The following is an 18,278-nucleotide window of genomic DNA, read 5'->3' on the forward strand; positions in this document are numbered from 1 at the left end:
ATGATCTAATTAAGGAGTGACTTCTACTTAATCTTCCATATAAGGCGTCATTTCTACACCAAATTTGAGATTTTTAGAAAAATAAAAAAAAATTAGTTGTGGTGATTCACAAGTAAACTTAGCAGGAAAGCATGAAATAGGCTTGGTAGCATCTATATCGATATATGGTCTAGAGACATATGGGTATATTTGAAGGTTCTTGAAAAAACAAGCTTTTCAGTTACTACTTTCTGAAGCCTAAGCAGTCAGCAACCTAGTCATCTTGTCAAATCATGTCGTTTAGTTCCATAAGATAATCTTCAATTATGGGCATCAAAAAGTTGAAAGCCATTCCTTGGTCACATAATTAATTATTTATTTAAAAATATTAAACATTACAATAAAGATCCCCGTATTTAACAGCAATAATTGCATAGGACAAAATGCAAAATATTCCTACAAATAATTGAAGTATGAAACATGCTGAATAAGCACTTCTATACAAATTCAACCTTAGTTTTTCTTGACAAATAAGAACAATACATGCAGCCCATGAGACTTTTCATCTGTTATATTTCACAATCTTTTGCTAATTAACAAAACAAAAGCACTAATGATCCAACTATGATGCAATATTTTTTAGTTAAAGAAATTCAAAGTAAAGACTGTAATGCATAACCAATGGTATTAGAGTCACTGTCTCTGAAGAAGTCACCTTAACTATGGTAAACATTACGAAAAAAAATTAATTAACCAGATAATTGAGAGTGCAATAATTAATTGATTTTTCTGTAGCTTGTCTCTCCATCAACTTAAAATGCCACTTCAACAAACATTTTCTGTCCAATTAGCTTGTGACTTGAGATGAATGGAGGAGACTCATCAAAGCCATCTTTTGTCTGTTGTTCGAGAATCAACTCACTTTCTGATACAGAATGAGGACCCGGATTCCTGTATCCCTCGTCTTTCCTCGTCAAAAAACAGTGCATTACAATGACTTTCGGCAGTGCTAGCTAGACCATTGCTTCAGTCACTTCACCTTTTATCTCTGCCTACTTTACCAAGGGATAATAGGAAAATTCCGTGTTGGCATAATCAGTGTTGTAGAATATGTTACTGTTAGTAATATTCCATGGTTCCCGACCAGTAAAAGTGCTATTTTGCATTAGCACCATAAGCTACCAAAAGTGATTAAAAGACTGTTGGGTAAATACTCTGCACTATATTCTTAGTTCGTGTAAATGAATGAAATAAATCATGAATGTAACATAGAGATTAAAAGAAGAATGACGCATCCCCCACTATTTTGATATGGATTGACCCAAAAAAAGACCAACTCCTAAACCAAAAATTATGTTCCCAGCTGCATGCATAATTGTCGCATGAAAAGTGGCAAAAGTATTGTAACGCAATACTGAAGAGACTTTGTTAATTGTATACTCCTCAAATCATTGAAATCTCAACGCCCAAATTCGTTTGGTTCTCTATTGCTATTAATTATACCTCGTCAGTATCGTTTTATTCTCATAATATCATCAGCTTTGTTTGATTCTCTAATCTTTATCATACCTCGTTAATCTCTTTTGTTTCTTACAATTCTATCATGTTGGTGAGCACAGGTTTGTTCTCGGTTAATTATTTTAATTGATTACAAATTCTAATTTTGAATAATCAGTTTTTGTGATGTTATTTATTGTTTTCGTGTTCTAATTATAGATTTTTTAATGATCAAAAAGCTAAAATTTGTAATTATCTAAAGAATGGTTTTTAATGATTCTGATAATCAGTTTCTATAATCAGATTTTGTAAAATGTAAAGTAACCAAGAACAAGGCCTACTAGATCTTGTCTAGCTACCAAAGTCAAGGGTCCTCGATTCTTTCCCTCCCAAAAGTTATGGATTAGAAAAAAGAGCTTGCAGAAAATAGCTATTAATTCATCTATAATACTGTAATAATCTTCTTGAACTTCTGGATCTTACTAGCTGTACGGGACTCGTACAGCAGAAAGTGGACATAATATAGCTAGCTAGCCTGTGTTTAAACGCCAACTGAAATTTTCAACAAGATTTTGGAAATTTACTCCTCAGATGATGGAAGTCCCGTTGAGAAATATAAAACATAAGCAAGATCAATCTGGACAAGGGCAAGCAATGATCAATTTAAGTCTTTATTGATATCATGCTCCTAATTTACTAAATCCAAGAAAGTTCCCTAGTCATGCTGTAAAAACCAAAAACCATGAAATTCTGTAGACAAACAATAGCCATTTAGACTTTGATGTGGATGTGGCATCCGTACAAAAATGGCTCGTGAAGTATATATGCACGCTTTCTTCTGCAAGTCATATTTACATTGAGCTCAAATTCTAAAACTCCAAACAATTTTCCTAGATACCCCGTCCTCCTCATAGCTAAAACAAAAATCAAATGACAAACAAAAAATGCTTCCACCAAAGAAACTTGGGTTTAAGGGTAAAAATAAAGAGTAAAATCCCAAAAGAAACAAGATTTCTCTTTGAAAATTGAAACTGGCTGGTATAATAGTTACAAGTGCAAGAGATATATCTTTATTAACTTGTAGCCGGCTATTGATGGCTATTCATAGTTGTTAATCTTGTTCGAAACTAAGAGCCTTTATATTGCTATTTTCTGGAGTTTTTGTAGGAAAAAAAAATGTACTATAACAATTTCATGTATGCGATATAAAAAAAATAATTGAAAATATATGTTTATGAAAAATGTAAAAAAATTTTGAAAAAAAGGGCATACAAACAAAGAAAAATATGATTAAATAAATTGGTTCAACCTTCAACAGCCATTATGATGCAGAATAGTTGTATGAAGCAGGTCACGATCTGTGTGATAAAGTTCTTACAAGATAGCCTCTGTAGTTCTACCAAAGTTTCAACTCTAACACTACACATGCTCTGATTCAAGAGGGATATTATTGGTTCACAATCAAGTGAATTTAATCCCCAATAAAGTTGTCTTAATTTCAGGAACTGAAGGTGGCAGCTGATAGAGACGTTCAACCAAAGAGAGGAATGGAGGCCTTATCTTTTTAATTTTGTGATGGAGGCATTATGGGGTAAGATTGTTGATAACTTCCGAATTCGACAGTCCACGACCAGGAAGATATTTTTTCGGATTGATTCTTAGAATCGAATTCAAATCAAGAAAGCAAGGCTTTTAAGGGGAAAGACAAGCAACAGAAGTCAGAAATGATAAAGTAAAAAGAAACAAAGCAGAACTTTTGGGATAAAATGACCATAACGCAGTGCAACTTCAGTTTACAAGTATATGATAATGTGTTTGCTGGAATTGAACTGGAGCCTACCCTTCGAATTGACTTATTTAATAAAGCTAGTGACATTTATCTATTTTCAAGCATAGGCACTCAACATATTTCTTGGTTGTGAGAAAACTTGTCCTGCCCATAGTTTCGAGGCCTTTAAAAAATTAATTTTCCAAAAGCAAAAAGTTACCAAATTTTCTACTAGAAGAAGGCATAGTACCCATGAAAAAACTGGAGTTCCTCTGAGATAATGACGTACTAATACTACTACTAAATTCATTAAATTTTGACAAGGAGTCTCTTCAAAGACATTGTATACATTAGGGCCCCTATTCTTTTAAGAATAGAACGTTTTAAGCATATATCACATATGCACCTCAAGTTCAAAACCTCTATGGAGATACCCCGCTACTCAAGGTCCTAAGCTGTTGAAATTATATGTCTTTGGCATCCTTGTGAAATCATTTATGGTGCTGTCAAACATGTGGACTATATGGACATTTTCTTCTTTTTAACCATTTACCGTCCTATTATGTCATACATAGCTCTGCAATTGTTTTGAATCCAACAACTCATGTTCAATTCAAATGGTGGTTTCATATTGAAAATTTTCCCCTATAAATGAGGGATTTGGGAAGGCATTTGGTGTGGCACTCCTACCACCGGAGGCAAAAACTCATTTAGGGAATCCTCTCCCTTTCTTGCACTGAGATTTCTTGTTCAGTCTCTTTCTTACTTTGAGGTATATTGGGGCACCATCGCAGCTCCATGAGACGAGAGCTCATGTGGGAAACCACTAAGTTTAGCTTAGTGGCCATCAGAGAGGGACTTAAGTCCCTCCTTGGGCTCTAGGTGAGGGTTCTAACCTCACCTACAGTAAAAAAAATTTAAGGTAATATCATAGCATTCTCTTGGTCTAGTTAAGTCTGTATACTCACTAATCCCTAACACAAAATCTCTTTAGGCTCCCCCTCTCCCTAGATTAGGTAGGTTATACAATGTATCGTTGCTGGAACAAAAAAAAAGAGCTCATGTGAGAAATCTTTCCTTTTGTGTCATAACGAGTGTCTCTTTTTTGGCTTGGGGTTATAGGAATTTTGTGGCAAGTTTTGCATTCTTCTTCATTATAATGGTGGATTTTCCTTGTCTCCTCCCGTGAACGGTAAGTCTAATTAAGACGTAAATCTTTGTGTCATTATCTTTTATTATTTTTTTTCCTCATTTTATTATAGTCTTCGTTATCACTTTTATGGATTATCAAATTAACTTTTTCATAATTACCCGGACCTTATCCTAACACAAGGTCCTAATTACAAGTAGCATGGCTGAGGATTTAGTAACAGATGACACGACACCCAAATTTACCCAACTATGAGTGCAAACGAGTCGAATCGAGTCGACTTTTGACCTAATCGATCCAACTCTCAACTTAATTTTACGAGATTCGAATTCGAACTCGAGTTTAAACTCAAAATTTTTTTTAAAATAATTATTTTATATTTAAAAATAAATAAAATATTAATGTTTTCTAATAAATAATAAAATATTATGAATATATATGTAATTTTACTATTAAAATAAAAAATTATATATATATATATATATATAATCGAGTTTACCAGTTTAGTATTTTTGAACTCAAGTTCGACTTGATCAACTCGAACTCGTCCTCGAGCCGCAGTCCTATATCCAACCCACAAGACAAGCGAACATTAGCAAACCAGAGGACAAAACAGCAACGCAATGATCTGACTCTAGACTTCGTAAGTAGATCCAATTATCCATTGAAGTCACAAATCTCTCAAGAATTGTTTGATTAGAAAAAAGTTAGCTTTATTTCCCACCTGTTCTGTGTGAGAGAATTCCTACAACATTCCGACCAGTCAAAACCAAGAAAAGGGCTAGCATCATCTTTTCAAAGAAAATGACAAAAACAAAACAAACGTTAGCAAAATTTAACCAGCAATTGGGTGGGTTATAGACATATTCAACCGCAAAAGGGCAGGAACCAAAATCTTATCGGCTTCCTTGTCCTTGTCCGGGATCTCAAGCTTAAAGTACTCCTCTTCCAGTTCCAGGGCCATCACGATCTCCACAGCGTCTAAACTATCTGAGCCCAAATCTTTCTGAAAAATGAACATCAGGAGTCATGGCCTGTACAGATGTAGCACAAGAAGCGGAAGTCAGCAACTATTTCGATCTCCATTCAACTAATACTTTGTTGTCTAAACAAAATGAACATGATTTGCTCTCAGGAGATGCAATTGATGGCAATTGGTAGGAGTGGAGACAATATTGTAAGGCTGCGTAACGATTTCATTGTGTATTTTCCAAGCAACATGCACAAGTCTGCCATTAACGGTTCATTGTCCAATAAAGTTACAACAGCATGAGATGTGCCATAATTTTCTACTCAAATCATTCTAGATCCAACAGGATGAAAGTTCTTTATGATTGAGAGGACCTGCCTTATTGCCGGTGCAAATTCTCTTTCCTCAACAAACATCAAGCTTCATATGGTTAACGTTAAATAGATGAATTGCCAGCCGAGGAAGCAGCAGCAGACATTTCTTTTGACGAAGAACAAGAGTTTCGTACATCTATTGCGCAGTATCATTCCGTCAAATTGATAGAGTGCAAGTATCTTAAAATTAGTTCAGAGAAAAGCCCTTCCAAGGAAAACAACTTTTTGTTTATTTTAGCCCAGAATGTACACTAGGTAAAAGAACAATTAGGCAGAATATGAAGGTTTTAACAATATTTTCCAGTAATAGATACAAGAGGATGTGATGGATGAACTTAAGTGAGGACCCAAAAAAAAAGAAAAAGAAAATCAGTGTTAGGACAAAGAAAAGCGCCCATTAATATATCTGAATCTTGCATGCTCGTCTATTTTAGCAAGAAGGTAGGCACCACCTTATAATCATATCATAAGTCAATGAAACGAAGTCCAACTGAGGAGTGACTTCTACTTAATCTTTCATGTACGCCTTCATTTCTGCACCAAAAATAGGGAGTTCTAGAAAAATTTAGTGGTGGTAATTCACAGGTAAACTTAGCAGGAAAGCTTGAACTAGGTTTGGTAGAACCTACATCTAAAGTCTAGAGATATATGGGTATATTTGAAGGGTGACAAGCTTTACGGTTACTACTTTCTGAAGCCTAAGCAATCATCAACCGAGTGTTCTCGTCAAATCGTGTCCCTTTTGTTCCATAAGGTGATCTTAATTATGGGCATCAAAAAGTTGAGAGCCAATCCTTGGTTACCGAATTAGTTATTTATTAAAAATGTTAAACTTTACAATAAAGATCCCAATATTTCAAAGCAATAATTGCATAGGACAAAATGCAAAATATTCCACAATTGAAGTATGAAAGATGCTGAACAACCACTTCTATACAAAAACCTGCATTCATTTTTCAACCTTTGTCTTCTTCACAAATAAGAACAATAGACGCACATCACCTCTGTCGTTAACTTCTACCATATGGTCCAGGCGACTTTTCATTTGTTCTATTTCACAATCCTTTGCTAATAAAACAAAAGCAACGATCCAAAACCGATGTAATCTTTTTTAGTTCAAAAAATGTATGTTAACTAGAGCGTAACCAATGGTATCAAAGTCACTCTTTCTGAAGAAGTCACCTTACTATAGCCACAATTGAAAAATGGATAAATTACATATAAACCACCTGTGAGTTCATCTATTGCCATATGACCCCCCTAATGTTTCAAAAAGTCTAATTCACTCTCTATGGTTTTATGTAAAGTGGAAATTTGATGAAAAATAGCTTGTATAACATCGTTAATTGAAATATTAATAGTGCCTTTACTTAAATGCTAAATCAATCGATTGCTTAACTACCTTGTATAAAAGCATGGAGGGATTATGTGGATAAATATAAAAATCACAAGAAATAAAGTAGATGTTTATACAAAATATAAGGAGATTATATGGAGATTAAAATTTTATCACACGCACTTTTAGAGCACGTTTGTTATAAATGCCGAAACTGATTGTGCATTCCGTCCATTTTTCACTTTACATAAAATCATATGATGGTTATATGGTTATTTTAAAACCTTGTAAGGGTCATCTGGCATTATGTAAAATTACAGGTGAATTATAAGTAATTTACCCTTAAAAAAATAGATGACAGATAATTGAGAATGCAATGACTAATTGATTTTTCTGTAGGTTGTCTTTCAATCTACTTAACATGCCAATTCAACAAACATTTTCTGTCACATTAGCTTTGTGATTTGAGATTTGAATTGAATGAAGCAAGTTAGTTGAATTGAATCAACTAAACTTTCCTGGTCAAAAGCAAGTGTTGAACCGTGCATTATAATGGCTTTCAGCAGTGCCGCACGCCATTTGCTTCACTCACTCCACCTTTCATCTCTCTGCCTACTTTGCCAAGGGAGAATAGGAAAATTTTATGTTGAAAGTAGCAATGCTGTAGAATATGTTAACATATATTCCATGGTTCCCAACCAGTAAAAGTGCTGTTTGGCATTAGTCGCATGAGTTACCAAAAGTGATGAAAACTTTTAAGTAAATAAGTGGCACTATGTTCTTGTTCGGGTAAATAAATGAAAGGAAAAATGACCTAAATGATCCCTCATATTTCTGCAAAAGTCTGTTTTTTTATTTCTCACATATGAAATGGAGCCAGATGGTCTCTTACACATTCAAAGTGTACAATTTTGGTCCTAAATTCCATTTCCGGCCACTTTTTGATTATGAAGTCCACGCTCAACTCACATGTTGTGTGAAAGCTCATGTAAGTTTTCTTACCATTGTTCTCATTTTGCTTCTACATTTATTTGCATGTGGGTTAAAGTGTGCACTTTTAAATCTAAAAAGTGGTCAGAAATGTGATTTGAAAACAACTTTGCATGCTCTGAATACGTGAGAGACCATTTACTCCATTCTGTATGTGAAGGACCAAAAGGAGATTCTCTAGAAACATGAAGGATATTTACATCATTTCACTTAAATGAAATAGATCATGAAGGTAAGATAAATTAAAAAAGAATGATGCACCTTGTGAGAACCCGTTTTGCCCTAATATTTTTTCCTAGGGTTTATTTCCCCTTAATTGCATGTTTCTGCATTTTCTGGCTTAGAAATATTTTCTTAGTGGATTTTATGAGCAATTATAGTTTTAAAATGATTTTCCTAGTATTGGTGAGTTTTTAGAAAATTAAGAATATATTTTGGACGTGGGACCCACTAGTGCGAAAAGTACGGAAAAATTCGGCCAATAAGGTTAAGTTTTGGATACTGGTGGAAATTTATCGGGTGTTAAGAGATAAGTAGAGGGTAACATGGCATTGATGTGAGAGGAACCAAGTGATAGGAAGGCATTAAATGAAGTGCCAAGTGGCACTATGTGATTGGTCCACTTGTTGGACATTTTTGACTTTTCTTACCATGGATTAAATATCTCAAAAATTGACTAAAAATTCATTCTTTCTTACCTCTTGTTGGCCGATTCTCCCTCTTGGACAAGGAAGAGAAACTTCTTCAATTTACAAGCTTCAAACTATCTCAATCTTCCATTCCAACCAATTAAACTTAGATTTGCTCCATAAAATTCTTCCTTCTAGTGCTAGTAAGTTGTTTGGTGAACTTTGTTTGAAGAACTAAGGTGCACAACATCTTCCTCTCTCTTGATTTCTTGGTAAGTGTTGCTTGAACACCCTACTACCTCTAATAATGGTTATATGATGCTTAGAAGTGGCTTGAGTGTTTGAAAATGTGATTTATCTCTTGATTTGGCTTGTTTTGGTGAAGTTTTTATTTTATTGGGAATTTTTCTGGTTTAATATGATCTTGATGTTGGGGGCTTGTATGATGAATTGTAGTGGTTGGAAATGACTCTAGTGGATGTGAAATGTGGATAAATGCAACTAATTTTGGATTTGGTGTGAAAATTGAAAAGCTAGGGTTCTTAAATCCCCAATTCTGTCCGGTTTTGGATCATAGGGTTAGAGGCCGAATTTGACTTTTCTCAAAACATGAAAGTTGTAGGTATTGATGTGTTTGAGGTGCCTGTAAAATTTCAGGTCATTTGGATGAGTGCAGAGTGAGTTATGCCATTTTTACTGTAGCTGTTCTGTTTTGATCAGAATGCGAAAACTGCGATAGTAATTGGCCCTTTTGACTGGAATTGGTTTGGATTTTGAAGTTGGTGTCTTCTGATGAAATGTAGCTGGATGTTTTAGCTAACTTATGCCTTTGGAATTTTGGCATTTGGACTTGTATGGACTGAGATATACCGATTACAGTTTTCTGTGTTTTGCAAACCTGTTTTGGTAATTCTGGTATAGTATTTGGCATTTTCGAACTAGTTAAGCTAGGAACTGGATTGAGTGGTCTTCTACATTGTTGTAGCTCTGTTTCATAGCTTCGAAACGGTGGGTCTTGCACCCCCATCCGATAACCGTAGTGAAAGTGGTGTCATTACCGCATTATGAAGTCAAATACGTTTTTTTTTGTTAAGGCCTAAGTTAAAGCCATTTCTTAATTTCTGGTTACCTATGATGCTTATATATGCATATGAAACCTTATTGGGGTTGTGGTTGGCATTGGTTTATGACTCGTTATCGAGTCTCTTTTAGGGCTTGCTTTCATTTCGGTTGTTTCCTAGTTAACTTTTGTACTTGTACCACTTTGAGCCTAGTGAACGGCTTTTGGGAAATGAGATGAATTTTGTGTGAGATGTTGGGACTGATTTGAGGATATAATGAAGCCTTAATGGCTGGAAAAGTAAGAAATTTAGGGGAAGTGCTGCCCGATTTTCTAGGCCGTTTGATTCCTTTAAGTTGGATTTGCCTTTTGGTAGAATGAAAGGCTTTTGGGTTGTTTGCGCCTAAGTCTTCATGCTACCTTTTCGTTTCCAAGAAAATCATGTTTTGCACCCTTGCATTAGTAATTATTTGGCGAGGCATACGACTAGTAGTCGAGCCTCACATGTGCATTCTGTTTACTCGATTCTGGAAGTAAAACCTTCAATTGGTTTATTTTGATTATTTTAGGGTTTCTTGGCGATTAAGGCCAATCTGAAGTGAAAACTTTTGAAGTTGAGCCGGTGAGTGTTCCACTACCTGCTACCCATTATGTGAAATATCTGAATATCTGAATACTTGATTTATGACTATTGAAGCCAAATACTGTTTTGATAAAATGGAGGCGATGGTGTACTTTATCACACTCGTTCTTCTATCTGTTCATATGCCAATTTTGAGTGCCTATCTGAATCTGTCGTCTGAATCTGCTATCTGAATATGCTATTCTGTATCTGTATCTGAATCTGTTATCTGTGTCTGCATCTGTTCGGATTTCTATGACCTATGAGCTCAATCCTGTGGCCAAGTTATTCGAGTCGGGCCGGCAAGGGCCTGGACGATTAGATAACGAACCACGGTAGTCTGTTTGGGGATTTTGGGTATTGAGACCCTTGATTCCAGGTATACTCGAGTATTACCATTTCTGTTCGGTTACGGTGAGCGGGCCCGGTAAAGGGGTGTTTGGTGGACGGAATTCGGTGTAAAGAGGGGTCTACGGACGTTTTGGTTCTATATACGTTGACGGAGAGTCAACCGGTTTGGATCAAGTACTGCGCTGGAAATTTGGCTCCTGAGAGCCACCCGTATCCTTTTGATTTGAATCATTGGTTTCTGTGCTTTACATCTGACATGTGTATCTGATTTTGTAAAATGTGAAATGCCATGATTTTTCTGCTATATGATTGGTACCTCATTGAGCGCAAGCTCACCCCTTTCCGTTCCTTTTGTTTTCCTTACAGGAAAATAAACTCTTTTGGTCTGGATTTGACAAATGGCTGCCAAATTGAGCTAGATGAACATATCTTTTGTATAGCTCATGTATTAAAACCCTAAGTGTACTTTTGGGGCGTTTTCTCTTTTGATTTGGCAAACCGTGTATATGTATTAACTTTTGAAAGCTTTTGTATGTCATTTTGATTTGTAAACGCCAAAGTTCAGATATGAATGTTTGTTAGCTATTTCGGTTGGGTTCTGACGGGTCGGTTACTATTCATGGCCGGCTCCGGATTTCATTTTTTATTTTGGGTTATTTTACCATTTTGATGTGTTTACGCGAGTTTGTAAGTTCCGGAGTGAAGCAGATAGCTCTAATCTGATCCGTAGTCCTGGCGAGAGCTGGGCAGGCAGTCCGCTAACCCCTTTGGTTCGCCTTAGGGGAAAGTGGGGCTGTCACACACCTCCATTAATTGGACTAACTCCACTTTGCACCCTTCAATTTATATCACTTTTTTACTTTGTACCCTAAACTTCAACTTTGAACACTTTGTACTCTTTATTCTCAAGTTTGTCTCATTTAAATCAAATCATTACATTTGCAAAATTAATGAGATAAAAGATGGTAAAAACTAATAACAATGTACAATTTTGTTCTAATTACAATTTCTTAACTTTTTTTTTACCACTTTCAGTGCATTGCCATTAATTTATATGGTCACAATCATTAACATTGTTGGCAAAACTAAGGAGACAAATAATGATGCAAAATAATGAAAATGTACTATTTTAATTTTGCTGTGATGTCTAAGTACCTTTTGTCTAAGCATAAGATGACATGATTGCATGTTTGTATTGTTGAGTGAGGTGGCAAAAAAGTTATCACGAAATAGCAAAAACAGTTTGTCAATTAATTGTACTCTCTCATAGTAGTGAAATCTTAACATCCAAATTCATTTGATTCTGGAGTCCTAAATGTTCCTCACTAATGGCGTTAGTCGCAAAAAACTGTGTGTGATAAAATCATAATATCTACTTAATCCTCCTATGATTTACATAAATATTTACTTTGTATAAATATTCACTTTACCCCCTTGTGATCTTTGCATTTATCCACGCAATTCCCCTATAGTTTTATACAAGGTGTTTAAATTGTCGTTTAATTTAGCATTTAAATAGGGATACTACTGGTATTTTAACCAACGATATTACATAGGTTATTTTATGTCAAGTTTTCACTTTACATGAAATCATAAATGGATGAAGTGGGCACTTTGAAACGTTAGGAGAATCATATGACAATAAACCAAACTATTGGAGGGTTGTTTATAATTTACCCTTAATTTTATCCGGCTATAAGAAGCTATTCTTTTTTTCCAACAACAATAACATTTATATAATATAATCTATTCTATTCTGTAGGAAAAAGTAGCCTAAAGAGGCTGTAGCTGTATAAAGGACTAACAGGTCTATAGACTTGACTAGACCAAAGGTGTGCTCTGACGCCTGTTTTGGATTTTTTTTCACTACAGGTGGAGTTCGAACCCTAACTTAGGGTGTGTTTGATAAAACTGAAATCTGAATTCATTAAGTTATTAATTGTTAAGTATTAAATCCAATACGTTTAAGTATCTATCATATTCAGTGATAAGTAAATAGTTTATCACTTAATTTTGGGAGCAAATTTTGTTTAGAAAATTCAGTGATAATTAATTAATTCATATGTTCAATTTTTTTATTATCAAACGATTTGAATATGTTAACATCTGAATCTATTAAATTTAAGTGTTGAATTGAATTCTCAAACAGAGTCTTAATCCCTTTTCGGTGCCACTAAGCCAAAGCTCAGTGGTCTATAGGAACTTATTCATAGTTGCGAAACTTGGCGAAATTAATACGAGGAAATCGGTTAAACATTGACAGCTAGCTTTAGTGATGCAGAATGGTTGTCCGGAGCACACCACGATCCATTTGATAAAGTTCTTGGAAGAAAGTATCTTTAGTTCTAGGGAAGTTTCAACTGTAACATATGCTCTGATTCAAAAGGGACATTGGTCAACCTCAGCCAAAACAAAACCCCACTGAAGTCGTCTTAGTTTTAGGTACCGAACACTGCCGCCGGTAGAGCCTTTCAAGCAAGAGAGGAGTGGAGGCCTAGTCTTTTAATTTTGTGATGTGGGCATTATCATAATGGAGTGTTAGTCTCAGAACTTGGGGATTTTTTCAATCGTCTAGGAAAACAATATAGATGACAATAGAGATTGATGATGATGGTTTAGAAATATTTCATTCAAATTGAAAAATAATTAAAAGCTTTGATGGAAAAAAGGAATAGAAGTAAGAAATGAGAAAATAAAAGAGAGAAAGCAGAACTTTTTGGAAAAATTATCATAATGCAGATATGTGTCCTCAATCACTTTGACAGAAACCACTGAAAGAAGTATACGATATTAACATGCTGGAATTGCATTGGAGCTTCTAATTGATTCATCTAATAAAGCTGGTAATGAAAATCGTTAAATAAAACTGGTAATGAAAATCTATTTTTAGCGGTGGGCACTTAACATATATACATTTCTTGGTTGGGAGAAAAATTGTCATATCTATTGCTTCGAAGCCTTTTACAATTAATTAATAAAAAAAATCATTTTCCAAAAGTAAAAGCATGAATTCGTACCTACCCCTAGAAGGAATACTGCCAATTAGATCGTTGGGAGTTTTTCTAACATATTAATGTACTAAGACAAATGCAAAATTCATTAAGATTTGACAAGTTGTCTCTGGCACATCTCATTCTACACTTGAAGAGTGGATACAATTAATTAAACAATGTCTTTAAACTCGAACCCAAAAGTTGACCAAAAAACCTTTCTACAATTCAACCGATTCAACTTCAATTCAAAGGTTTAATAACTTTTATTTATTTTTGTATTAAAAATTTTGAAAAAACCAAAAAAAAAATTGTTTTAAGAAATAAAAAAATTTAATAAAAACTGGTTAAACCTCCTCATTTTTACTAGTTCAAACGGTTCTTAATTGAATTTAACCAATTCAATTGAATCTTTGAATTATTCATTAAATCGGACCGAATGCATGACCGGTTTTGCGATTCGACCGGTCGATCTGGTTTCAAAATAAACGTTGGAGTCCCAAACCTGTAAAAGAAATTATGTTTGATCAGAGTTGCTTTATTCCCCACCGGTTCTGTGACAGAATTCTACAACATTCCAACCAGTCAAACCAAGAGAGGGCAATATGTAACATCATCTTTTCAAAGAAAATGACAAAAACAAAAAGAAAGTAGCAAAATTTAACCAGCCATTGGGTGGTTATAGACATATTCGATTGCAAGAGGGCAGGAATCAATCTTATCGGCTTCCTTGTCCGGGATCTCAAGCTTAAATTCTTCCTCCAGTGCCATCACGACCTCGACAGTGTCTAAACTATCTAATCCCAAATCTTTCTGAAAATGAACATCAGGAGTCACCTGTACAGGTGCAGCACAAGAAGCAGAAGTCAGCAACTATTTCGATTTCCATTCAACTAATCCTTTGTTGTCTGATCAAAATAAAATGATATGCTGTCAGGAAACACAATTGATGGATAATCAGGAATGGAGACAATAATGTAAGGTCCTGCAACAGATTGACTGTGTACTTTCTGAGCAACATGCATAAATCTGACATTAACAGCTCCTTATTCCAATGAATTTAAGAAACAGCATGAGATATGCCATAATTTCAATTCATCATTCCAGATCCAACAGAAAACTGGTTTCCTTTATTCTTTTATATTGAAGCCTATTATTGAGAGGACCTGTCATCTTGCCAGCGCAAAATCAATTTCCTCAACAAACATCAAACTTCACACAATTGACGTTAAATAGATGAATTGCCAGCTGAGGAAACAGCAAATACTGAAATAGACATTTCTTTTGATGAAGAAGAAGAGTTCTGTACATCTATCATGCATTATAATTACGTCAAATTGTACTGCCCAAAAGCATTTAGTTGATAGAGTGCCGGTGTCTTAAAACTAGTTTAGAGGGCTTCAAGGAAAACAACTTTCTTCATTGGAGCCCGGAATGTACACTGGTTACAAGAACAATTAAGCCAATTATGAAGGTTTTAACAATACTTTCCAATGATAGATACAAGAGGATCGACAGATAGTGGTAGATGAACTAAAGTGAAGGACATCAGCAAAACAAATGTCAGTGTTAAGACAAAGAAAAGCCCCAATATATCTGAATATTACATGCTCGTCTTTCTAGCAAGAAGGTAGCACACTACCTTATGACCAGCTTACCATGTCATCATCTCAAGCACAAAAAGTTGCCATATGACCAGCTTACCATACAGATTAAGAAGAAGAAGAAACCAGCAGTCTCATAATTTTGTTTGTTCTCCCATATCCAAATACGTTGCTGATAGATATTCTTTTGAATTGACTCTTAATATAAAAGACAACAGATCGCTTCATAATAAAAAACCTGATGGAATGATGTTTCATAGTTGCAGTATAAAGCAACTAGCAGCACCAAGGATTAGACAGGAAGTACATCCCCAACAATAACAACAGGCAGTCCCATGCTAGAGTATGATACTCTCACCAGGAAAAGCAACCCAGCATAAAGAGCAAGGATAAGCTTGCATCAAATCACACCCAATGCACTAAAGTTGACAAGTAGAGCCTGCTCATAGAAAAATATCATAACCAACAGCCATGAAACTCCTACCTCCCAAGCCCTTTCAGGGAGCCTACTGCTCTTTCTTAAAGAAGACTCAATTTCAGCAACTTTCTACTCCTGTACACCTGGTTAATCTAAATGCCATTACTTAGGTGCCCACCCGAGGGGGGGGGTTACATTCCTGTAGTGTCATTTCAGCACAAATTGAAGTAGCAGGGCAAGAAAAACCCAAAATATATCGCTAACAACTGTCAGTGCAAGTGCATATCAAAACTCGCCTTCCCAATGCTACAAGTCCCTGCCCATGCTTGATTCAGATTTTCTACAATTATCGCTAAAGTAGGAGCCTTTTTTTTTCTGATATTTCAATAAACATCTTCAAAAAATTAGCTCCAAGAGTATAGGCCAAAATGTTATCCCAATACAGATTTTGACGACATGCTATTTAGCAGCAAGCAAATGCGGATCAAACCACGTGAAGATTCTAGTGAAGAGAAATTTTTTCTGAAGATGATAGTTAAGATTGTACTTCAATTAATGATAAAGCAGCTCAAAATCAAAGTTTCAAGAATCCCAATTCAAAGCCCACAATACTACTCTCATTATCCCAAGTTGAAATTTCTAACTTATTATACTACTGCAAATCTATCCAAAGGAGCAACCAGCTCGGTGTCTGAGTCTGTACCGGCCTGTCCTTGTTTCATTTCATTAGCAAAGAACACCTCAATGCCTAGTTTCTGAACTTGCTATATGTAAAAACTTCAAACCTCACAATTAATTGCTTCGACAAACTTTTTCGCCATTCTCAAGCCGCCGTACGAAGCACCACTCAAATAACAGAAATTCTTGCATAGACTAAACCTGATAAGGCCCATATGTAGGCATAAACTGTATACATTCCAGAACAATTCAACACCTGCAAATAGCCATCTACGAATGAGAAGTATACATCTCCCAAACCCACCTTCCTCTATCCTATTCCAGCTCCCAGATACCCAAAAACAATGAAAAAAAAGAAGTTTTTTTTTTTGGGCAAAATTAAATCCCTTAAATTTGTCAACCACCACAAACAGATGTTTACAAAACAGTTACTAGATTAAACAAAGTCAAACCCGGAACATCTTAATAGCCAATAAAATAAATCATTGCACGTTTTATGCCTGTTACCACTAATTCAGGAGAAACTTAAAAGCATCAAAGGAAGATGGAAATTGAAGAAAAAACGAGAGGACAAAGACCTTGGCAGGGTCAACTTTTGGGAAGCTCTTGACAACGTCGAGGACTCTAGCAGTGACTTCTTCCTTGTCGAGGTGATCGTCGTGCGACGACATAAATCGGACGGAACCGAGTTTAGTAGATCCATTTAGGGTTAGGGTTTGGGAAACTGGGATTCTGATGCGACGAAGAATGCTGGATCTCAATGCCGATGATGCCATTTCTGGAAGTGAGTTTTTCTTCCTCTGCTTTTCTCTCACTCACTGACACAGCGGACTCTCGTTGCTGACTGCGGGGAATTTTGAGCTCAGGCGAGGGTGATGGGGAGACGAGGACCAATTGGGAATTTCAGGCTATGAAGAACTTTTATTGCATCTTACTACATTTTCGAGATAATATTTTTACTTTGTACCCACACAAGTTTTAATTCCTTTTTTTTTTTTTACTGATCCACAAACTGTGGTTTTTTTTTTCTTTTTATGTTTAATGTCACATCTCTCAAATACAAGGCTGAATGGAAGAAATACAAGGACTCGAAGGAATAAAAGACTGGAATAAGTATTTGAAGAGAACGTTTTGAAGGGAAACCCAAATATATATATATATATATATATATATATATATATATATATATGTATATATTAGGGGAGAAGAACGTATGAAATTTGAGACTCAATACATGCAATTAAAAGTGTCAATACACATAAAAGAAAATCGAGTCCAGTGACTTCAATTTTGAGACTAGACCCGTCATTCGTTGAACTTTTGTAAGGTCATATCTGTTAGTGATTTCAATTTAAACTATAAAATCTAGTTAGTTTAATAAAATCGAACTGTTAAATCGTCTCAACTTAATGGTGAGTTCATGCATCGATAACTATGTAGCTTTTTCTCTAGACGAGGATAACGATCTAGCAACGAGATTGGTTCAAGAACTTTTTAAACCACCAAACATGCCACAACCAAGTTGGTAATGTAGCTAGTCACAAATTAGAATGCGTTGTTTTTCTATGGCTTAGGAGAACAAGCAATGCAGTTAGTCATACACTGGCAAGTTTACGTTTACTTGCCAGTGTATGATGTAATTTGGAAGGGAGACTTTCCTTGGCCGACTAGTGCAGCCAAGGTGATTAGCAATAGCTATTAAATGTTACTTCTTTCGTCTCAAAAAGTTTGACGCTTTTTGAAATTGGAGTTTTTTTTTTTAATTATCAACGATTGATGAAAAGGAAAGAAATTTGCTCAATTTTTCATATTTGTCTTTTTCAATTAGTGGCTAGAATTAAAAAGTTTTACAAGGAGACAGT

The 18,278-nt window shown here is 35.3% G+C and overlaps 1 protein-coding gene and 1 long non-coding RNA gene across 2 annotated transcripts; one reads left to right on the forward strand and one right to left on the reverse strand.

The window, feature by feature from the left end:
* Positions 1-8,776: 8,776 nt before the first annotated feature.
* Positions 8,777-11,311, forward strand: LOC140035876 (uncharacterized). Its single transcript, XR_011839778.1, has 2 exons — positions 8,777-8,965; positions 11,093-11,311. It is a non-coding gene; the product is annotated as an uncharacterized lncRNA (long non-coding RNA).
* Positions 11,312-14,224: 2,913 nt separating this feature from the next.
* LOC113726912 (acyl carrier protein 1, mitochondrial) lies at positions 14,225-17,308 on the reverse strand. Its single transcript, XM_027250829.2, has 2 exons — positions 16,995-17,308; positions 14,225-14,553 (listed from the first exon to the last, which is right to left on the reverse strand). Exons 1-2 carry the CDS (start codon positions 17,190-17,192, stop codon positions 14,377-14,379), a joined length of 375 nt encoding a protein of 124 aa, XP_027106630.1. The 5' UTR covers positions 17,193-17,308; the 3' UTR covers positions 14,225-14,376.
* Positions 17,309-18,278: the final 970 nt, after the last annotated feature.

The sequence above is a fragment of the Coffea arabica genome, chromosome 2c (genome assembly GCF_036785885.1).
Source record: "Coffea arabica cultivar ET-39 chromosome 2c, Coffea Arabica ET-39 HiFi, whole genome shotgun sequence".
Classification (NCBI taxonomy): domain Eukaryota; kingdom Viridiplantae; phylum Streptophyta; class Magnoliopsida; order Gentianales; family Rubiaceae; genus Coffea; species Coffea arabica.